Raw genomic sequence first — 23,014 nt, 5'->3', positions numbered from 1 at the left:
CATAATATAAGACACACCCCCATTTTTCTAACCCAAAATTAAGAAATCAACATTTTCAACATAAAAAATACATATTTATTTAGTAATTAGGTAATATTTACATAACAGTACTGTCATACTCTGCATCATACTTAACTTTGAGCACATCACTTTATTCAGCCTCTGGGCTCAGAATGCTCAGACATTACCAGTCCCTGTTGCGTCTGAGCACTGCCTACACGCTCCACCTCCGAGTTCTGATCCAATTGATTTGGTAAGCATCAACTGCTGTCAGTTATTAAAGGCTCGTGATTGGAGGAAGTTAAACCTCGTGATTGGAGGCAGCCTGTTTGCAGAGGCAAGGTATGGGCAGTTTTGCAATTGTGCTGTTCTCTCCTTGGCTTATTTCTGTGTATAAGACGACCCTCAATTTTAGTCTAAAGATTTTAGACAAAAGTATCATCTTATACAGAGTAAAATACGGTATGTTTGATTATGTCATTTTGCATTTCTGTTCAGGTATTTACATGTACGCTGGCCAAAATAGTGTCGTGCGCCCATGGGGTGGTATATAATATCTCAGAAATAAATAAATAACCCCACTAGTACAATTTGATCCTAAGTGCAAAGCAACTTGCCACTAAAATCTATGAGGCATATGCAGCAGTTTTTAATATTGTACTCAGTAGTTTTAAAACTTTGGTCTCCAGATGTTTGGGACTGCAACTCCCAGAAATCCTGACCAGCACAGCAAGTGGGGAAGACTTCTGGGAATTGCAGTCCAAGAACATTTTTGGACCCCTGTTTCAGAATCATTATTCTAATTCTTGCCCACTTTTCTCAAATACAGAGACCCAATACAATCCTAGATCCATAAAGCAAAGCTAATATTAATTAAATGGCAAAAACCTTTATAAAAATGATCTGGATTAATCTGGCAGTCTAATGAATCCATGACTGGCTAGTGTTTTAAACTAAGTCTCCTGGAGGAAAATTCAGATCTTTGCCCAGTTGATCAAATTGAGGTTATCTATCATGGGTTTGTATGCTCAGTTTATCGCCCAGCTCATGTTGAAGTCTTGGAGCAGATCGTTATATCTTACCATGTAAACCACCAAGAGTAATGGGTTTTCCCTAAGAGGGCAGTATGCAAGCCAAATAAATAAATAAATTGTAGCAACAACAAAACCCATCCACCTACCCACCCTTCCCCAAGCAGATGAGATTAAATTTCATCATATGAGAACCTAATTGAAATGAAGCAGCCAAAACTATAAACGTGATTCCAACTGGCAAGACTATCAAAGCTTCCACTGTTAAACTTTACAGCAAGGTTGTGTTGTTTTTTTTAAATTCCTCTAACAAGGAAAAACTTATATAAACCTAACCAAAAACAAGAGTGAGAAACAGAATAGGGGAAGGCAAGAGATGCTTGGGAGGCAGGAATAAAACAGAGCAAAAGAGTGGTCTTAACCGACCAGATAGGTGGGATATTAAATAAATAAATAAATAAATAAATAAATAAATAAATAAATAAATAAATAAATAAATAAATAAATAAATAATAAAAGAGGATCTGGCAAGATATGTTCTTTAGGATCCAAATGGCAGATGTAATAGGGGCAAACAGCCAAACGTTCCACAAATTTTGGTTTGGTTGCTTATTCAAGGTAATTAAGTATGGCCACTGGTGCAGCATGGGCTGGACCTTAGGGCTAAAGCCATCTCAGCTTAGAAAGCAATAGCAGACATCAACACCTGGAACAGTATGGGCAGTTTGGGGTTCATTTGCCTTGGCCTGTTCACCACAGCATTCTCCTTCCCTTCCTCTTCTTGTTTTAATGTTTTGACAAACATCATTAAACACATATCAAATGTTCCCTCTAAGCTGTGCAGCACTGCCAGGCATGCAGTGTTTCTGCGGCTTTGGTTCTGGTCGCACCCAGAGCTGTGTGCAGGGTGGCGAAGCCACACACACAGAGAGAACAGAGCCCCAACCCGTGGAGCAGGAAATTGGAGTCAATATTGCACGTATCCCTTTCATCAAAAGGTAGAAGCATAAGACAAAGAAGAGAATTCATCACTGAGAAGTGAACTTAAGATATCTTGCAAAGGAACTGGAAAAGTCCAAGATTCCCCTACTGGCGAAGCACTTAATGGACTCATGAAGGAAAATGCCTTCACATCCCATAGAACAGGGGTCCCCAACCCCTGGTCCGCGGCCCGGTGCCAGTCCGTGGGTTTCCCAGGACTGGGCCGCGGAGACGGATCTCCGCCCGCCCATGCGCGGGGGCGTGTTGCTCTCGCGGGTGGGTGTGTTGCACTCATAGGGGTGTGTCGAGCTCTCAGGGGCATGGGGTGTTGCGTTGACAGAGGATGTCGTGCTACCTGGCATGAGCACGAGTGTAACAGGGCCCGCGAGTGTGACATCCCCCCGCGAGCGCAACATGTCCACTTGCGAGAGCGACTGAGCCCTCCCCCCAACCGATACACGGTTCCAAAAAGGTGGGGGACCACTGTCCTAGAAACTACATGTCATGATTCATTGACCTAAGCAACAAAAACATGTGTGCATCACCCCAGCTTGCAAATGGAACTTGCTTGTGCATACATGCCCCACATAGGGCAAAGTCTGGCTCTGTGCTTCCTTAGAGACACATTCCTCAAGGAACTTTGAATTTTAAACTGCCTTCTATTTCAGTCACTCTGCCATTGTGAAATAAACCTTATGTTCTTTATAGAGTATTTTGATAAATGAGGCTGTGCCATACAGTGGTGCCTCACTTACCGATTACCTCATTAAATGACTAATCCGCTTGACAATGAGGTTTTTGCGATTGCTTTTGCGATCGCTAAATAATGTTTTAATGGGCAAAATTCACTTCCCGACGATTGGTTCCCTGCTTCGGGAACTGATTCTTCGCATTATGACAATCAAAACAGCTGATCATCGGGCTTCAAAGTGGCCGCCCGCTGTGTAAAATGGCTCCCCGCTGTGCTTTAGGACGGATTTTTCGCTGCACAGGCATCGGAATATGGCTGCCCTATGGAGGATCTTTGCTGGACGCTGAGGTATTTCACCCATTGGAACACATTGAACCGGTTTTCAATGCGTTTCAGTGGGCTTTTTTATTTCACTTGACGAGGATTTCGCTCTACAGCGATTTCGCTGGAATGGATTATCCTCGTCAAGCGAGGCACCACTGTACTGGCTAACCTTCTATAAACTGCATGGAAAACTGTTGTCAATAGGAATGTTCAGATCCCATTAGTATGTAGCAGAACATATGTATTAAAAGTTCTCTTTCCTCTCCCAGATAGCTTTTGCTCAAGTTCAAGTGTGGAGTGGCACTGCTTTTGCTTTTCTTGTCCTTGTAAGCAAGGATAAAGATTTTAGTACCCTTCTTTGTCAAGGAATTTCCTGAAATTTCCTATAACAAGTTCTCAAGGGGCGTGTCCATTCAGAGTGCATATACATGCCAACAGGAAGAAGCTAAGGTCTATAGCCAGTGTGCAGGCAGAAGAAAAAAGAAACACCATGGAGACTTGGAACCAAATTATGCATGATAGATACCTGTTGTTAGAAAGTCAAATTCTTTGATCTTCTAGAGCAGTTATTCTCAACAGGAGCCATATGGCCCCAGGGGGTACCCTGATATATTTTAAGGGTGACACAGACTGGAAACAGTTCTTCACACACCACCTTACAAGTTTCATTATGCAATTTATACGATCCTGATTCCGCCTATCGTTCGTTCATTTAGTCGTTTAGTCGTGTCCGACTCTTTGTGACCCCATGGACCAGAGCACGCCAGGCCCTCCTATCTTCTACTGCCTCCCGGAGTTGTGTGAAATTCATGTTGGTTGCTTCGCAGACACTGTCCAGCCATCTCATCCTCGGTTGTCCCCTTCTCCTCTTGCCATCACACTTTCTCAACATCAGGGTCTTTTCCAGGGAGTCTTTTCTTCTCATTAGATGGCCAAAGTACTGGAGCCTCAGCTTCAGGATCTGTCCTTCCAGTGAGCACTCAGGGTTGATTTCCTTTAGAATTGATAGGTTTTTTTCTCCTTGCAGTCCAGGGAATTCTCAAGAGTCTCCTCCAGCACCACAATTCAAAGGCATCAATTCTTCGGCGGTCTGCTTTCTTTATGGTCCAGCTCTCGCTTCCATACATCACGACAGGAAAAACCATAGCTTTGACTATTCGGACTTTTGTTGGCAAGGTGATGTCTCTGCTTTTTAAGATGCTGTTGAGGTTTGTCATCGCTTTTCTCCCAAGAAGCAGGCATCTTTTAATTTCGTGGCTGCTGTCTCCATCTGCAGTGATCATGGAGCCCAGGAAAATAAAATCTGTCGCTGCCTCCATATCTTCCCCTTCTATTCCCCAGGAGGTGATGGGACCAGTGGCCATGATCTTAGTTTTTTTGATGTTGAGTTTCAGACCGTTTTTTGCACTCTCCTCTTTCACCCTCATTACAAGGTTCTTTAATTCCTCCTCACTTTCTGCCATCAGAGTGGTGTCATCTGCATATCGGAGGTTGTTGATATTTCTTCCGGTAATCTTAATTCCGGCTTGGGGTTCCTCCAGTCCAGCCTTCCGCATGATGTATTCTGCATATAAGTTGAATAAGCTGGGGGACAATATACAGCCTATATTTCCTTCTTATTGTGTTTATGGCCATGGCTAACAAAAAAAAGGTTGAGAACAGCTATTCTAGAGACATGGCTCAGACAGACCCTTATGTTTGGATAACCAGATATGGAAGCAACGGCAGTACCTACCTCTTCATGAACATTTGCAAAACAAAGCACACTAATTTGCGAACAATAGGAGAGCTGAAAAATCTCCTGTTGTGATAATCAAATCTTTCCAGCAGTTCAGGAATCTCCTCCTTTAATCACAGGGTATCTAGGGTATCTGTAACATGTATTTTCAGCCCCTTGATTAATGATAGAATACAGTTGGGTAAGAAATTTGTTGAGCCTGTACTTGATATGAAATTACCCAGTTGGTAATATACACCTCTCCAAGCTGACCCAAATTAATTTACAGTGGTAAGCCTGTGTGTTTATGTCTTTGGATTTCAATTTGCACGTAACACATACCACACACATACAAAATTTGGAAAATGTATCAATGCACATTTCAGTCAATGGGAGAATGCATAAAAATGTGTACATGTAAAAATGTGCTTTTTTTAAAATACAGAAACATATTAAAATATGTTTAAGTTACAGGATAAGACCGACTATCCAGTATAGACCCATAGTTAAACCAGGATCTTGACAGAGAGGTTCAAGAGTCTTGATGAACTTGAGTTCAGCACATTCACAGATTTTTAATAGAGGTTGAAGTATAAGAGGATGGATTACATCAAGATTTTGATAGTAGCATACATTTCTGGAAAGTTGTCAGTTACAGTTAGGCATCGTTCAGTCTCGAAAGACTATGGTCACGTGCTCTGTATGGAGGACTTGGAACAGCGTCTAGTGTGGCTGAGAAGGCCAATTTGAGAGTGACAATCCCTTCCACACTGAACTGCTACTTTCCGTGTTGTTTCGACGCTGTATGGGAAGCTGGAGTGTCCTCTCCAGAGCACGAAGCCTGGGTAAGATAATATGGAGGATAGGCTGTTACCCAAGCAACAAATCCCCCCTCTCCATGTCACTGAAATAGTCCAATGGAAAGGCAAGAGCCCAATACAGTGGTGCCCCGCTTGATGATGATAATGCGTTCCAGCAAAATCGCTGTACAGCAAAATCGTCGTCAAGCAGGGGGAAAAACCATTGGAATGCATTGAAAACTGGTCAGTGCGTTCCAATGGGGCAAATACATGCTCGTGCAGCGAAGATCCTCCATAGGGCGGCCATTTTGCAATCCCTGTCTTGCGAAAATAGGTCAGCAAAACAGTGGGGAGCCATTTTGCTAACTGCCGATCAGCTGTTTTTAATCGTCGTAATGCGAAAAAACGGTTCCCGAAGCAGGGACCGAAATGATGTAAAGCGAAAAAACCCATTCGAACCATATAGCGATCGCAAAAAGGCATCGTCAAGCGATTTCGTTGTCAAGCGGGGTTGTTGTAATACGGGGCACCGCTGTACAACTGGTTCCAGCGCCGTCGAAACATCTTTTAAAATTACGAATCAGCCAAAATAATACATTTCTCAGCAGTAATAAACTATAAAAATAATTAAAATTAAGTACTTTTAAATATACATATACAAGAATGTATGTAATGATCAGAATCCTGCTAGTTACACCTACTGGCATCATTCAGTTGGCACAAATCTCAGCAGTGAATTGCTGCCAATTGAGAACTCAGTGCAGGCATTTACTGTTGCATACCGAATTGTTCACTTAATTGTTTACGAAGTAGGCATTTCCTGTTGGCACACAACAAGAAATACCTACACTGACTTCTTAGCTTGCTGGTTTTTTCTGCTAAGATCTATGCTGATGGTGGCCAGAAGGCTGCAAATCCATTCCCCTGGTATTTGCTGTTGCCTTATTCTGATTGCATTTATCGCCTCCAGCTGGCTTTTTTCTTGGGCTCAAGGAAAGAGAATACAAGTTTAACATGTAATAGGATTCCAACTGATAAAACCCTGCTACATAACACCTTACTAATGTATGGCTAACATTCATGCCGTTTATATCCTTCTGGAATGTGGGCCAAGTGGCAGCCATATTGTACATAGCTCTAAGATTCCACCCCAGGTTTTCTAATTTTATTCACATTTGCTGATCACGTACGTGTTGTCAGCTTTATGGAAAGAGCTGCCATTAGCTTTCTTCCCTCCCACCTTGTTCCTCTGAATTTTTCAAATCACCAGCAGTTTTTAAATTGTTTTTGTTTTAGGGGCTTCACTCTGATGGTCTGTTAGCTACTGGGTTGGAGATAGAAACACATGTAAAGGACAGGACGAGATGCTGAAGAACTATTTAAAGAATAATACTTAGGAACATAAGAACCTTCTACACCGTTGATTTCACTGGTGTCACATTCAACAGCATCCTGTAAAAAAACAACATCAAGTTATGATTGAGTTACTTCCCTTTTTGTTTACTTTCTTGGAATCTGACAAGCATTTTGATCTTGTCCAAGGACTGTAATTGATTGTGAAATGCTTTTTTCCTTCCCTTCTTAGATGTACTTTTTAAATGCACTTTCTTAGAGCACATAATGTTACACGTTTTCCCCATTGACTGAAGCCTGTTTATAAACATATTTTTGGTCGTTTGGATTTGCATAGGTATAACTTTAAAAAGAAAAAGAATCTGCTGATGATGTTTTCCTCCTGATAACCGAAAATAAAGATGCATGCACTTTTCTTCATAGTCTTGCAGTCCATAAAGTCAGTAAAGTTGCTTTTTTAACAAACAAACAAAAAACTTGATTAAGGCACATTTGTTTTCCATCTCTACTAAAAAATGAATAAGCTGGGACACAGTGTCTTCCTGGGCATACATAGCTACCAAAATGAAATTGGTTTGATTAAAATGACTTGAACCAGGGCATGAGGGAACATAATGCAGCAGCTGTCTTGCTTTAGCTAAGCAAGCCCGAGGACAGCCAATGCCTGCACCTGGCAGAGCTATTGGGAAAGTCTTCTTATGCCTCCTTGAATTTCACAATGGAAGAAGGTATGGGTACAAAAGTTCAAAAGAAGTTGAGAATGAGTAAAGTGAGAAACTAGTTGAGAACAGAAAATGAACCAATCAAGAACACAGTTTTGTTCTGCAAAATGGTATTAAGGGACTTGGGCTAGGTGTTTCTCATCCAAAACATTAAGGCTAACAAATAGTCAGATTAGAAAGTCCTGACACCTGAACATCTCTCCCTATGAGCCCGATAGAATTTTATAGACGTCTAGAAAATATCAGACAGCTATGTTCACTCACAGCTGACATTTATCCCATTTAGGGTTATTTCCAGAATGAAACCATACACCATTTCCAATCAGATCAAATTGTCTAGATATCAAGATAAAATAAGTTGCTTCTTTGTTGAAATGATTCCAGGCAGCATCAGCATGTCCACTTCTACGACTTTTAGTCCACATTGGTTCTGTGTTCCAGATGCACAAAATGAAATCCCAAATTCAAAATGTATTGAAAGCATTCTTAGGAATGTTTGAGGAAAACTGTAGGCACAAATGCTATAGTATTAGATCTAATTCACAGTCATGGTTCTATGAGAAAGGTATGTGCAGAGACAGAAACAACATTTACAGTCAATAAAGAAAGGGAGAAATAGGAAATGCATACATGCTCAGTATCAGAGTTTGTGATCTCATCGCTATACACAGAGAGCTCCTGCCTAAGCAGACATACCCGTCCACATCAGTTGAGCTGTTGCCTATTCATGAATCATGAAGAACTGTAGACATGGTAAGGATCTCCATGTGAGCCAGAACTCCAGGAATCTGTGAATTCTATCTTGTATGGAGATCTTCCACATATCGAAAAACACCAGCCTAACATATTGCTTTAACTTCTTTTTTTACTCCCTAAGTAGCTCTGTAGTTTAAATTATACCATTTTAAAAAACTTCTCTGCTACCTCACTACAGTTTAAAACATGCACAGCAATCCTAGGTGTGGCTTCTCAAAAGCAGATTCCTCTTGAGTTTCATGGGGCTTACTCCCAAGTAGGTGGATATCGGATTGTAGTCACAAGGTATGCATTGTAATTGATTTTATAGCTTTTCACATAATAGCTGGAATTCAGTAGTAAGTCACAACTAGATTAGGCCCATTGAATTGGTGGGGATTTGGTGAGTCAACGCCTATGTAAATTCCATTGATTCAGTGAGGAATTCTTACTGAAATTCTGCCATTAATTAAAGAGTGTTACTTTGAATTCAACAAGAATAGTTCAGTGCTTTGATTGCATTTCTTTGCCTTCTCCAGAAAAAGGAGGGACGTTTTATTGTTATTTTATAGTAGGCCTATTCCTTAGCAAAATACTCAGTCTGACTGAATTTACAGTTTATTATTTTTGCTTAGCGAGACCAGTACGGTACCCTAGTGTGCATTAACTAAATTTGAGCTGTAACAAGTAAGGGATATTTGTCATCATTAGTACTGTGACTTTTACAGGATATATATCCCTTAGCTTTATCCCCTTCTCCATTTTCCACAAATCTGGGTACCACTTCGTCCTTCTTTGCATTCCCACAGCCTCACAGGAATCACAAAAGAGCTCCTCCCCAAGGCTACCCAGGTTTCCTAAGTAACATATAATATATTCTCGAAAGGCTTTCACGGCCTATAATAGTCTTAACCTAGACTATAATAGTCTTAACTTAGAGAGAAATTTTATTACAGCTGCCTTCTAGACTGTTCCCATGATGGGTCGTTACTGGCACACACAAAAAATTTCCGGAATTGTTTATGCATTTTCTGGTAAAGTATTCAACAAACGTCTCGCTAATGTCACAGAAAGCTAATGTTTCATGTCTCTCTGAGGGCAACCTCTTTTCATAAAATACTGCTATAATAGCATATAAGTAAATCTTTTCCTCCATTAAAACACGGAGTGTGGGTGTAAGTGACTGGGCTTGAACAAAAGCCTTGTAAACACTTTGGCGTGTGCGTCCTTCCCCCCCCCCCAAGTGCAGACTTTAGAAGAGAGGAGATGAGGGCCTTAACAACTTTCTCCACCTGCGAGATTTTTCAGAGTTCACACTCATCACTGAACGCACAGGAGAGGAATGGCTGCCAATGGCCGACAGTGGCTTTAAAATGGCTGCCATCCCTTGACAGAGTTGTTACAACTCAATATACCAAGCAGGTGGAAGTGGTTTCTCAGTTTATGCAGCCATGAGTTCAGCTCCTCAGTGGTTGTAAAGGAGAGGCAGTGATGTCTCACTTTAGAGCATTGATCAGCATGTTGGACCAGAACTTCAGGAGGCCTGAGTTCAAATCCCTGCTCACTGGGTCACCTAACTCACAGGACTGAGGACAGACTTGTGGGGAGGAGATCATATATTAACTGGAAATAAAATGGATATAAATGCTACAGGTCATTAAATGAAATAAATTCCAGCTACTCTGTGCTGTTCTACACATGGAGCAAAATGGAGTGCAATTGAGTGAAGATAAAAGTGTGTGGGTCTCCAGTCCAACTAATGTACAACTAGGACAACTTTTGATTACACATCTGTTGTGGCACATGGGGAAAAGAGACTACTTTGGCTTACAGTTGGTTCACTCAGTACTACTTTATCGTAAGCATGTGCATATGCTTAAAATACATTGTTGAGTGCCTTTCTGTAGAAGCCTAACACTCCTTTTCTTGTAATGCTTGCTGCCCATAATGGGAAAACATCTTCACTACTTATTTGCTGTACTGCAGTCAAAGTCAGAGACAACCCGAATCTCACACAGAATCTAGTACTGGTTTCTAGGGCAGGAGAGATCAAATATTAGACCTCTTCCGTGTGACAACCTTTTAGAGTTTGAAGACTGTTACTCTGTCCCCTCTTACTTTCTTAAAACTACCCCGCAACAGCAATACGGAATTGTTTTTTGTTTATGTGAGATTTGAATAACATTTTATATCTTTTAACGTTCAAATGATGACTTGACCTATAAAAAAAGAACAATAAGTGAAGTTTCTCATTATAGTATCTCATTATTAGGGGGTTGGGCCATGCTTAGCATTAATGGATTTTAAAAGTAGCATTTCACTAATGGATTATTACTAAGCAACATAATATGCTGCTCTTTTAATTAACTTTTTAAAATAAGAGCAAATTACTACTAGAAGTAAAACTAACATTAGTGCATTAATGTTAAAAGCAGTGTTTCCCGGTGTCAGTGAAACCTAGATAAATCAACCTGAGCACTAAATATTAGATTTATTACACAAGCTTGTGTGATTGACAAGGTTTGGTAAATTAATGTATTTCCCACATCTTTTGTTAACCTCCTTGACCACAGGTTCTGATCAAAGTGCTAGACAACAACGACAACGGTCCCGAATTCTCCCACCCAAGTTATGAGGTCACTATTTCAGAGGACATCCTCCCAGATACTGAGATTCTTCAAGTTGAAGCCATAGACAGAGATGAAAAACATAAACTCAGCTACATTGTCCACAGCAGCATTGACTCCATCAGCATGAGGAAGTTCAGAATGGATCCCAACACAGGTGTGCTGTACATCGCTGAGCGCTTAGACCACGAAGCTCAAGATAAGCACATTCTAAATGTAATGGTAAGAAGCAACGATTAACTCTGTGCTCAGACACAATGGCCAACTTATAGCAACCGCTACAGACTGCCAGTTGCTGCCTTTAACAGATAACAGGTACATCGTATAGACTTCTGATAAGCAAGAAGTCTTTAAAATTAGGCAAGGAAGCAGTAATTAATTCTACGCTCCATGCCGCAGTGCATTTATTCATTCATTGTTGAGGTTTAATAAGGCTTATAGTATGAAAGTGTTTTTATCTTTCAAAATGGTTTTGCCATCTTGAGGGCAAACCTGGAGAAAAACATTATAATCTCCTGGTGCTGATGCCTGTTATCAGAGGTAGCTTTCTTTGAGAGTTTCTCAGAAGTTTTGACGTTCTTTTGGAAACTGTTAAGGGGGGGATTATTGCTTTGGTTTCTTTGCCCAGCTCTTGAAAGAAAATTACCCTGATTTATCGCATCCTTCAGTAAGATTCTTTCAAGGTCGGAAATTCTGGTTTATGTGCCTAAATTGCAGAGCAGTTCTTCTGTGAAGTAGGTGCTGAATATTACGGTGCCAGAATTATTTTTAAGTATTTTTAAAGAAGTTTTTCATGTTGAGTCTCACAGTCCCAAACTTCCCGAGAAAATTTTATCAAAACTAGGGTTACTAGGTTTACCAAATTTTATTCTGGAGTGGTGTAGCAGGTTCATTCTGCCTCACATCCCACATTTGAACTGCCTTTCAGTCAGGCTGGGTGGCAGCGTTGGCTTCCATGAGCTGCTGAAGAAACTTTACCTCAACTAATACTTTCTCTGGATTTGACCCATCCTTCTCTCCTCGAGGTGCATTTCACCTTGTGGAAAATGGCCCAGAGCTGCCTACCTTTTTAGATTTCCAAGGGTGCTGGTGTACATTGTTTTCACATTAGCCACTATGCCATGTCACAAGGATGCAACAGAGCATTTTGGGACATGGAAAATCATGCCTTTGTTGTGATTTAACACAGATAGTGGTTCTGTTGCTCACCTTGAATATATCTGGTAGAGGAAGGACTGTTAATATCGGGGAGTATATTATCTGCTTCTCTCTCTCCCTTTCACTTTCTGCAAATTAATCAGGTTTTATTTGTACTGGAGTACATCAGTAGCCTTTAAAGAAAAATAAACAAAGAACCTAAAAACCAGAGCAAAGAGCACATACTGTATGTGTTTGAACAATGTTAAAAAGTCTAAATCAGAAGAGTGGTGTCGGGTTTTTATTGTACCACTCCAGGAACAATCTGCTAGTAAATAGCATTACACGAATGTTTTTAAATCAGCCAGCCAATTAGTAAAAGTGCAGTAAATGAGAACTCCAAAATCCAAGGAGAATTTCTGATGGGAAAGTTTCTTAGTCATGTTTTACTGAAAACTCATTTGCATTGCTTCAAGACTTCCTTAAATATTTCGCCTAAGCAGAAATTTACAATTCCCAACCTCCCATTTTAACTCAAGCTTGATGTTGGTGACAGTGCTGTAATCTTTTTCCCCACGTGCCTTAATTGCTTTATGCTATACATTATTCTGTAAGATGCTGTTGTTTTCTCCTCCCTCCAGGTTCGTGACCAAGAGTTCCCTTATCGCCGGAATTTGGCCAGGGTAATTGTCAATGTGGAAGATTCTAATGATCACAGTCCCTACTTCACCAGTCCATTGTATGAAGCCTCTGTGTTTGAATCAGCTGCCGTTGGATCTGCCGTTTTGCAGGTCACTGCCTTGGACAAAGACAAAGGAGAAAATGCTGAGCTGATCTACACAATAGAAGCAGGTTAGTCAGCAGTCTAACAAGCTGTAAAATTGCATTTAAGGAGTCACAGAACTTCATTTAATTCTTTGGTTATGTTACTACCAGACCAGATGGGCAGGATATAAATCAAATCAAATCAATCAATAAAGGGGGAAATGGTCAGATCCCATAGCTTGCTTCTCTCTCTGTCTCTCTCTCTCTCCATATGTACAGGGGTGCCTCGCTTAACGAGGATAATCCATTCCAGCGAAATCGCTGTAAGTAAAATACTCGTTAAGTGAATTAAAAAATCCCATTGAAACTCATTGAAAACCCTTCAATGCGTTTCAATGGGCTAAAAACTCACCGTCCAGCGAAGATCCTCCATAGGGGTGGCCATTTTCGGTGCCCCTAAAGCGAGGAACCTGTCCTAGAAAACAGCGGAGGCCATTTTTGTACACCCAGAGGCCATTTTGAAACCCGACAATCAGCTCTTCCCATTTAAACCATTGTTTTGCGATCACAAAAAACTAATCGTCAAGCAATTTTCTCGTTACGTGAGGCAATCGTTAAGCGAGGCACCACTGTATGTACGTACATATATACATACACGCACAAACACAGAAAGAGAGAGCATATTAACTGCTGTATAGCTCGGTAGTTTAGGTATCTGGCTGTGGAGCAAGAAGTTGTTCCTCCTTGACAGGGGCCTGGACTCAATGATCCATAGGGTCCTTTCCAGCTCTGCAGTTATAAGATGATGATGACTATTATTAGCAATATTATAATGTATACATATATATGTGTGTAACAAAAAATATATCATTGGTATTACTATAGTGGTGATCTTAAAGAAAGTTACTAAGATGTCAACCCAGTGGGACTGATAGCTAACTATACATAGGATGAAAGAGTAAAGTCCTGTAAGTCACTACCATTCACACTTGTTGAAAAACAGTCCTGGGATTTTCCTTCTGGGATTTTTCTCTTGCTTGGTGTCACTTTGCGAACGATAGTGAGCAGAAGAGGGTATCCAGAGGTCACCTTGACTGCTGCCATGCTTGTTGTCAACATTCAGGCTGCCCCGTGACTATGTGAAGCTTGGCATCCTGGGAACAAGGGCCCAATATTATATGCCGCAATCTTGAGGCATTTCCTGGTGTTTTAAATCCTAGATACAGAAGCAGAATATCCCACATTCATAAACCGGAGTTGTGTTGTTTTTAAGAACCGATTCACATGTGGATATGTCCTGTTGTACGTAATCTGGAAAGGACCGCGTATTGGCATGTGTGTATTCAGAGATCTGCATCATGACAACAAACATACAAATAAGCAGGAATGGAGCATGCATAGCCTTTTTGTCCTACCACAAATTAACCTATGTGTGGATTTCCCTAGTGTGGTATTAGAAAGATTAGATCTGCTTTTCTTTCTGCCCATTCCTGCCCCTGTACTTTCCCATTTAATAGAGTATCAGGGACCTGGGGACCTTGAGAAAAATGAGGTCTGCAGCTTGCATGCAGCACCCCATAAGCATGACCTAGCTGTCGTCCAGATTCATCAGCTCAACAGATTTAGCTGCCTTTGTCAGAGTTTAGTAGAGGCAATAAACAAACTGTGAATGGGCTGCTATAGGTGTTCCGTAGGAGGTCTGGAACCAGAGCTGCTGATGAACAAGGGAGATGGTTCCAGCAGAGAACTCGGGGACTGCTTAATCCATCCTTCATTTTTACCTTGCAGTTCATTTCCCTAGCTCTGGAGAGAGGCTTAGAGGAGGAACCTGGCGGACGTAAAGTGCAAGTATTCCTCTCCGTATCCACTGCAGAGCTTGTCATTGTTTTGCTGCTTTGCTGTTGAGACTACAGTCCACTGCTGGCCATTCAGTTCAGCTGTACAGTGAACAGATGTACTGATGCAATGACAAAAAATTGAACCTATAACGGGTGGAACCACTCCAGTAATAAAGAAGGAGGGAGCGATGGGACAATGGCCAGGAAGTAGGATAGCATGAAGCTTCCGTCCAGAGCCATTGTGGAAAAGCTTGAAACCTTTTAATGAGACGTTATATCTCTGTGAGTGATTCTAGCTTCTTTTGCATCTTCCTCTCTACATGCAGTTGGAGGCTTGAAGCTCCACATTCCTGCTGTTTCATTATCCACCGATGTTCCTGGATACAGCACAATACAGCTTTTTGAGGCTGTCATTCAATGATCTACAAAGAATTTGTAGCAAAGATGCTAATTCTCACTGATAGGTTCAGCTTATATACATGGTCCTTTGCTTCCTAAGGAATTCAAATAATGAAAACCTGCTTCTGAAGAAGGAAAACCAAAATCCTCGCACTTTAATAATATCCGACTAGGGGAAAGAGAGTTGTCTTTCATAAATGCATCCCTGTTTTGATTAACTCATGTTCTGTTCTGCAAATACCATCCATGCAGTAGAGCTACATACAGACCGAATAACTGATTAGGCCACACTCTTCTGCTGTCAGATAGGTAGCTGATCGCCAAGAGAAGCCCCCCAAAAATATTGTGGGGCAACATGACTCCCATCCCAGTCCACAAATAATCTCTGATCCATCATCCATGATTCAGCTCTTTGTTAATATGTATATTAACCGTATACAGCCTGGTGCTCTCCTAGTGTGTCAGACTGCTCACCTTCCGTGAATATTGGATGATGGGAGTAAAACACATCTGCAATGTGCAAAGTTGGAAAAAAATTCAGAGTTCCCAAGGGTCCCCAGAAGCCCCCCCCCATTTAAAAAGCAAGGGCGTTTTTAAAATGATAATGGAGTATTTTCTGCTCTGAGGAACTTCCAGGAGCAATAGTGGGGCTGCCTACCCTCCAAAAATCAGAAAAACAAAGCTAGATGTGCCCATCCTAGCTCTTCTGGCTCACTTTTTAAAAATGACAATTTGAGGGCTCCTTGCAGCCTGTGATGTGAGCTGTAGTTACAAATTTGGCTCCCAAGTCCCCTGAGCAGCCATTCTTGCCCTGGTCAATCCCTCACAGGAATTCATTCACATCTTCATTAAACAATCATTGGTCTTGATTGCTCTCCATCCGCCGTGATCAATGAACACATCTTCCATGAATTATCTGTTTCATGAGGTCTTTGTGCCCTTTGATTTTTTTTGTCCACTACTGGCTTCATACCCCCCTTTCAGCTCTGGATCATTAACCCTAAATGGCTCAATATCTTCTTTATTGCAGTCCCAAGATAGTTTTTAATGCATTGAACAATTGATCACTTAGCATTCTATTACTTATTTCATACCTGTCCCCTTGTCCTAAACCTGTTCACTGTAAAGTCCAGTGGCTGCATAAAATCACACCCTTGCACTACAGTCCTGTATATGTCTATTTGAATGAAAGCTGCAGCGAGTTTAGTGCTGTTTGTTGTAGTAGTTGTTGTATGCTGTCAAGTTGCCTCTGATTTATGGCTGCTGTACCAAGAATGACCCTCAAAATGTCCTGTTATTAAAAGCCCTGCTCAGCTCCTGCAAGCCTCCTTATCCCAAACACATTTACTCCTAGGTAAATGTGTTTGGGATAAGGTGGCACTTATGTACACGCTTATGTGAGATTAAATCCTGCTCAGCGCAGTGGGACCTGCTTCTAAATAGGAGTTTGCACATAAACTGACATCATTGATCTCCTTACATTAGTTGTTTGAAGCTAGGCAACACTACACAAAAACTGTAGCACCAGCTTTGAAGTATTTCTATGCAACAGATGTAAGCTTTCATTACTTCTTTAGCTAAGACTTGTAGGGTTCCTAGCATAATCATCAGCACTCTATTGAAATCTTAATTCTCTGTGTTTCCTTAGGAAATTTGAAGAGTTGACTTGGTTTAAAAATCTGTTTACAATTATATTTCAAGGCTAGCTGTGTCCCATGGTTGTTGTGGGTTTTTCGGGCTGTTTGGCCATGTTCTGGAGGTTTTTCTTCCTCATGTTTTGCCAGTCTCTGTGGCCGGCATCTTCAAAGGACAGGAGCTAGAATTCTGCCTGTGTTCTGATGTAGTGTGTGGGTTTGTTGAGTATTTGTAGCTGTGGGATCAGCTACAGTATTTGTCTTTTTCAGGAGATTGGGTGATTATGGTGATCAGGGTGTTTTTTGTTATGGGTGTATTATTGTGATGGGGGGGGAGATGATCTGTCATTGTGATTGCCGCCCAGAGTAGACTTATCTGTCTAGATGGGTGGGGTCTAAATCTAATAAATAAATAAATAAATAAATTGTTGGATGTCCTTAGCTACTCTTTCGTGTGCAGTGATCACCGGTCCTTGTGGCTGGGTAGTGTTGGTTGACCTTTTTGCAGGCTGTATTTTTCAGTGAGGGAGCCAGGCTTTGTGATCAGCCCATAACAACCATCGGATCCCGGCTGTGAAAGCCTTTGAGAACACATTAGCTGTGTTCATCTGTCACGGCAGAAACAAAATAAAGAATTATTGCACCTTGAAGGCTAAGAAGCTTTATTCGGCTTAAATAAAACTTTATAGAAGGCAGAGCACTCCATCAGACGCATTTGTTAGCCCTTCAGTTTTCTCACTTGTTAAAAATCTGCATTATATAACAACAACAGCAGTTGTGTGCCATCAAGTAAATGTTGACTTATGGCAAGCTTTTCGTGGGTTGTCTAGATAGTGAAGACTCAGAGGTGGTTTACCATTCCTTTCTTCTGTGATAGTGCAGCATACCAAAGGCTACACAGGTTGGCTCTTTTCCCAGGATACATAATGGAGAATCGAACTCCCATCTTCTGACTTCACAGCCAGATACCTAAACCACTGAGCTATCCAGCCGTCAATCGCCAGTTGGATTTATACACTTGAAGATAAATTTTAATCTGTGTTTATTTGTATTGATGCCTTCCTCCAGAAAGATTAGAATGCCTTATATGGAAGACCCATGTATCACATCTGATACTAATGGGCCAAGACCTGTGTTATCTGTGCATGAGTAAGGACTTCAGTAAGTGCTATTTGAAGATTGCCTGGACTCCCACATTGCCATTTGATTTTTGCATTCTCATACTTCACTTCCAGTAAATATCCCTATTTCCTTTTTTTCAGGAAACACTGGGAACACATTCAAGATTGAACCAGTTCTAGGCATCATTACAGTGCAGAAGGAACCGGACCTAACCACCATGAGCCAGTTTGTTCTGTCAGTCAAAGTAACCGACCAAGGTTCTCCGCCACTGTCATCCACTGCCATTGTCCGCATATCTGTGACAATGTCGGATAACTCTCACCCAAAATTCATGCACAAAGAATGGCAGGCTGATGTGAACGAAAATGTGGATTTTGGAACCTCAGTTGTCATGGTGTCGGCAATCAGCCAGTCTACATTAGTGTATGAAGTTAAGGATGGCAACACCGATGGAGCATTTGCCATAAACCCCTACTCAGGAGTCATTACTAGCCAAAAGCCTCTTGATTATGAACGCATGTCCTCGTACCAACTTACTGTGCAGGCCACAAACATGGCAGGGATGGCATCAAATGCCACTGTGAACATCCAGATTGTCGATGAAAATGACAACCCACCAATATTTCTCTTCTCAAAATACTTGGGCAGGATCAGTGAGGCTGCTCCTTTGAACAGTATAGTCCGGAGCTTGGAGAACAACCCCTTGGTGATTCGAGCCACAGATGCTGACAGTAATCAAAACGCCTTGCTTGTCTACCAGATTGTAGAATCCACCGCTAAAAATTATTTCACAGTAGACTCCAGTACAGGTGCAATTAGAACCATTGCTGATTTAGATCATGAAACTATTGCACATTTCCATTTTCATGTCCATGTTCGAGATAGCGGCAATCCACAGCTTACAGCAGAAAGTCCAGTTGAAGTGACTATTGATGTGACCGATGTCAATGATAATCCTCCGGTTTTTAGTCAGACCATGTTTGAGACTGTTTTGCTTCTGCCGACGTACGTTGGAGTAGAAGTTCTTAAAGTCAAAGCTGCAGATCCAGATTCAGAAGTCCCCACCGAAATGACCTACAGCCTTATTGAAGGAAACACAGAGTATTTTCTCATCGATCCCATTTCAGGGGTACTGACTATAAAAAACAATAGCCTTTCCAAAGACCATTACATGCTCATAGCAAAAGTCTCAGACGGGAAATTTTACAGCACTGCCATAGTGACCATCATGGTCAAAGAAGCCATGGACAGTGGTCTTCACTTCACTCAAAGCCTTTATTCCACATCAATCTCAGAAAATAGCACTAATATCACAAAGGTAGCGGTGGTCAGTGCTGTTGGAAACCGCCTTAACGAGCCCTTGAAATACACCATATTGAACCCAGGGAACAAATTTAAGATCAAGCCTACTTTGGGTGTCATTCAAACCACTGGAATTCCATTTGACAGAGAAGAACAGGAATTGTATGAGCTAATTGTTGAAGCTAGCCGTGAACAAGATCATCTTCGTGTCGCCCGGGTAGTTGTCAGAGTTCACATTGAAGACATCAATGACAATGCTCCAGTGTTTGTCGGACTTCCATACTACGCCGCTGTACAAGTCGAGGCTGATCCTGGCACCCTGATTTACCGAGTGACAGCCATTGATAAAGATAAGGGTGCCAATGGTGACGTTGCTTACCTGCTAAAGGAGGATTATGGGCACTTTGAAATTGACAGGCACACAGGCAGTGTCACGTTAAAAGCAGCTTTTAATTCTGACTTATCTAACATAGAGTATTTAATTATTGTCATTGCTAAAGATGGAGGCAATCCATCACTGTCGGCATCTGTAGAATTGCCTATAACAATAGTTAATAAAGCGATGCCTGTTTTCGACAAGCCTTTCTATACAGCCTCTGTAAACGAAGACGTAGAAATGCACACCCCGGTTCTGAGCATCAATGCTACCAGTCCCGAAGGTCAGGGTATCATTTACATAATTGTAGATGGAGATCCCTATAATCAGTTCAACATTGATTTTGACACAGGAGTCCTCAGTGTCATCAGTCCATTAGATTATGAAGTAAACTCCATTTTCAAGCTGACGGTAAGAGCCAGCGATGCCCTCACCGGTGCCCGAGCAGAAGTCACAGTGGACTTAATAATTAATGATGTCAACGACAACGCTCCAGTTTTCGAACGTTTTTCATATAACGCCACTTTGTCTGAAGCCTCTTTGATTGGCACTCCTGTCTTGCAGGTTGTTGCAATGGATGCAGATTCTGAGAATAACAAAATCATTCAGTACCAGATAGTCCAGGACACCTTCAACAGCACAGATTACTTCCACATTGATGGCAGCAGTGGCCTGATCCTTACCGCCCGCTTGCTGGACCATGAGTTGATGCAACAATGTACTTTAAAAGTCAGAGCAACGGATAATGGATTCCCACCTCTGAGCAGTGAAGTCCTGGTTAGCATCTCTGTGACAGATATGAACGACAACCCTCCTGTTTTTAACCAATTGATATATGAATCGTATGTCAGTGAGTTAGCTCCTCGGGGTCACTTTGTGACTTGTGTCCAAGCCTCCGATGCAGACAGTTCTGATTTTGATCGGCTGGAGTATAGTATCTTATCTGGAAATGACCGCACAAATTTTGTAATGGACAGTAAGAGTGGCATCATTACTCTTTCGAACCATCGGAAACAGCGGATGGAATCAATGTACAGTCTGAATGTCTCCGTGTCGGATGGTTTGTTCACAAGCACAGCCCAGGTACATATCCGGATCCTTGGAGCTAACTTATACAGTCCTGTGTTCTCTCAGAGTATTTATGTGGCAGAAGTTAGAGAAAACGCTGCCCCAGGAACTAAAATAATCCATGTAAAAGCAACAGATGGAGATTCAGGCATATACGGACAAATCAGCTATTCAATTATAAACGATTTTGCCAAGGATCGCTTTTTAGTTGACAACAACGGGCAGATCATCACGACGGAGAAGCTTGACCGAGAGATCCCTTCAGAAGGTGACATCACTATATTTTTGAGAGCTCTCGACGGAGGGGGGAGAACCACTTTCTGCACTGTCAGAATCATAGTGGTGGATGAGAATGACAACGCTCCACAGTTCATGACAGTGGAATACCGGGCAAGCGTCAAAGCTGATGTTGGGAAAGGACATCTGGTCACCCAGGTACAAGCAGTTGATCCAGATGATGGTGCAAATGCAAGAGTTGCTTACTCCCTGTACAGCGAGGCCTCCGTTTCTGTTGCCGATCTCCTGGAAATTGACCCCGATAATGGATGGATGGTAACCAAGGGTAACTTCAATCAGCTGAAAAACACTGTGCTCTCTTTCTTTGTCAAAGCAGTTGATGGGGGCATTCCCGTAAAACATTCCCTTATCCCTGTCTATATTCATGTTTTACCACCAGAAACCATCTTGCCTTCATTTTCTCAACCCCAATATTCCTTTACAATATCAGAAGATACACTGATAGGTAGCACTATTGATGTTCTTCATGTTTTGCCTAGTCAGGGAGCCACCTATAGCACCGTTAATGGCGAACTGACAGAAAACAACAAGGACGGAGTTTTTATTATAGAGCATGATACAGGCCTCATAAAACTTGATAAGAGGCTTGACCACGAGACAACTCCTGCCTTTCACTTCAAAGTTGCTGCAACCGTACAGCTAGACAAGGTGGATGTCGTGTTAACAGTGGACGTGGACATCAAAGTTTTAGATATTAATGACAACAAACCCGTGTTTGAGGCAGCCAGCTATGAAGCCATCATAATGGAAGGCATGCCGATAGGAACCAAACTTGTCCAGGTTAAAGCGACTGATGCAGACTGGGGGGCAAATGGTCAAGTCACGTACTCTCTCTTACCAGAGGCGGAAGCGGACAAAATCACAGAGATGTTCACCATTGACAGCAACAGCGGTTGGATCAGCACATTGAAAGACTTGGATCATGAGAAGAACCCCACTTTCACCTTTACCGTGGTGTCTTCTGATCTGGGAGAAAGCTTGTCCCTTTCATCAAGTGTCATGGTTTCTGTCACAGTGACAGACATTAATGACAATGCTCCTGTATTTGAGAATGAGATTTACAGGGGTTCTGTGAAAGAGAGTGATTCCCCGGGTGAAGTTGTGGCTGTCCTCAGCACATGGGATGAGGATACATCTGATGTCAATCGCCAAGTCAGCTACCATATTACAGGTAAGTGTTTCCTGGGAATGAAAATCTAAAGGATGTGAGGACTCACAATTATTGGTAGAGAATTGACTTTGTGTGCTTAAGCTCCCATAGAATCATGAAACTGGAATTGGTCTGTAAGGCCATTGAATCCAAACCCCCCTGCTCAATGCAGGAATACAGATCAAAGGATATCTGCTTGGTGGTCATCTAAATGTCTCTTGAATGCTTCCAGTGTTGGAGCACTCACTGCCTCTCAAGGTAATTGGTTCCATTGTTGTACTGCTCTAACATTTGGGATGTTTTTCCTGGTATTCAACGGAAATTTGGCATCCTGTAACTTGTTAAGGCAAGAGGAGAAGGGGATGACAGAGGAAGAGATGGTTGGACAGTGTCATCAAAGCTACCAACATGAATTTGACACAACTCTGGGAGGCAGTGGAAGACGGGAGGGCATGGCGTGCTCTGGTCCATGGGGTCATGAACAGTTGGACATGACTTAACGACTAAACAACAACTTGAGCCCATTGTTGTGTGTCCTGCACTCAGAGATGATTGAGAACAGATCCTGCCCCTCCTCTCTATGACAGCCTTTCAAGTATTTGAAAAGTGGCATGCTATTTCCCCTCAGTCTTCTTTTCTCAAGACAATACTCCCCATGTTCAGTCCCTGACTCTCCAGTTTTTAAAAAGGGCCATGTAGCAGAGGAGGCAGAGAGTTTCCCCTGAGATCCTGGAGATCCGCTGATGATCAGAGAAGACAATTCTGAGCAAAAAAAACTACAGTCTGCACTAAATAAAACAGTATCATTATGTTCATCTTGAGCCTGATTTGATTCCGGTTACAAGGAGCAACTAGATTAAATCTAGGCGGCACTATGCAGAATTTGTGTTTCCCTGTTATAGATTTAGGGAAGTGAAACAGGGCTGAGTGACAAGCAATCCCACT

At 41.8% G+C, this 23,014-nt stretch overlaps 1 protein-coding gene across 7 annotated transcripts in view; it reads left to right on the top strand.

Annotated features, from left to right (window-relative positions):
• Window positions 1–23,014, top strand: part of FAT3 (FAT atypical cadherin 3) — a 529,225-nt gene that overhangs the window by 402,868 nt on the left and 103,343 nt on the right. For all 7 annotated transcript variants that reach the window (XM_072993570.2, XM_072993569.2, XM_072993567.2 and 4 more), the window contains 3 exons: window positions 10,928–11,203; window positions 12,760–12,970; window positions 18,017–22,090. In XM_072993570.2, the coding sequence (XP_072849671.2) occupies window positions 10,928–11,203; window positions 12,760–12,970; window positions 18,017–22,090 (4,561 nt within the window). The remainder of the gene's footprint in view (window positions 1–10,927; window positions 11,204–12,759; window positions 12,971–18,016; window positions 22,091–23,014) is intronic.

The sequence above is a fragment of the Pogona vitticeps genome, chromosome 3, assembly GCF_051106095.1.
Source record: "Pogona vitticeps strain Pit_001003342236 chromosome 3, PviZW2.1, whole genome shotgun sequence".
In the NCBI taxonomy this organism is placed as follows: domain Eukaryota; kingdom Metazoa; phylum Chordata; class Lepidosauria; order Squamata; family Agamidae; genus Pogona; species Pogona vitticeps.
Note: the sequence above shows the minus strand (reverse complement) of the source record. Positions and strands in the feature narration are given on the sequence as shown.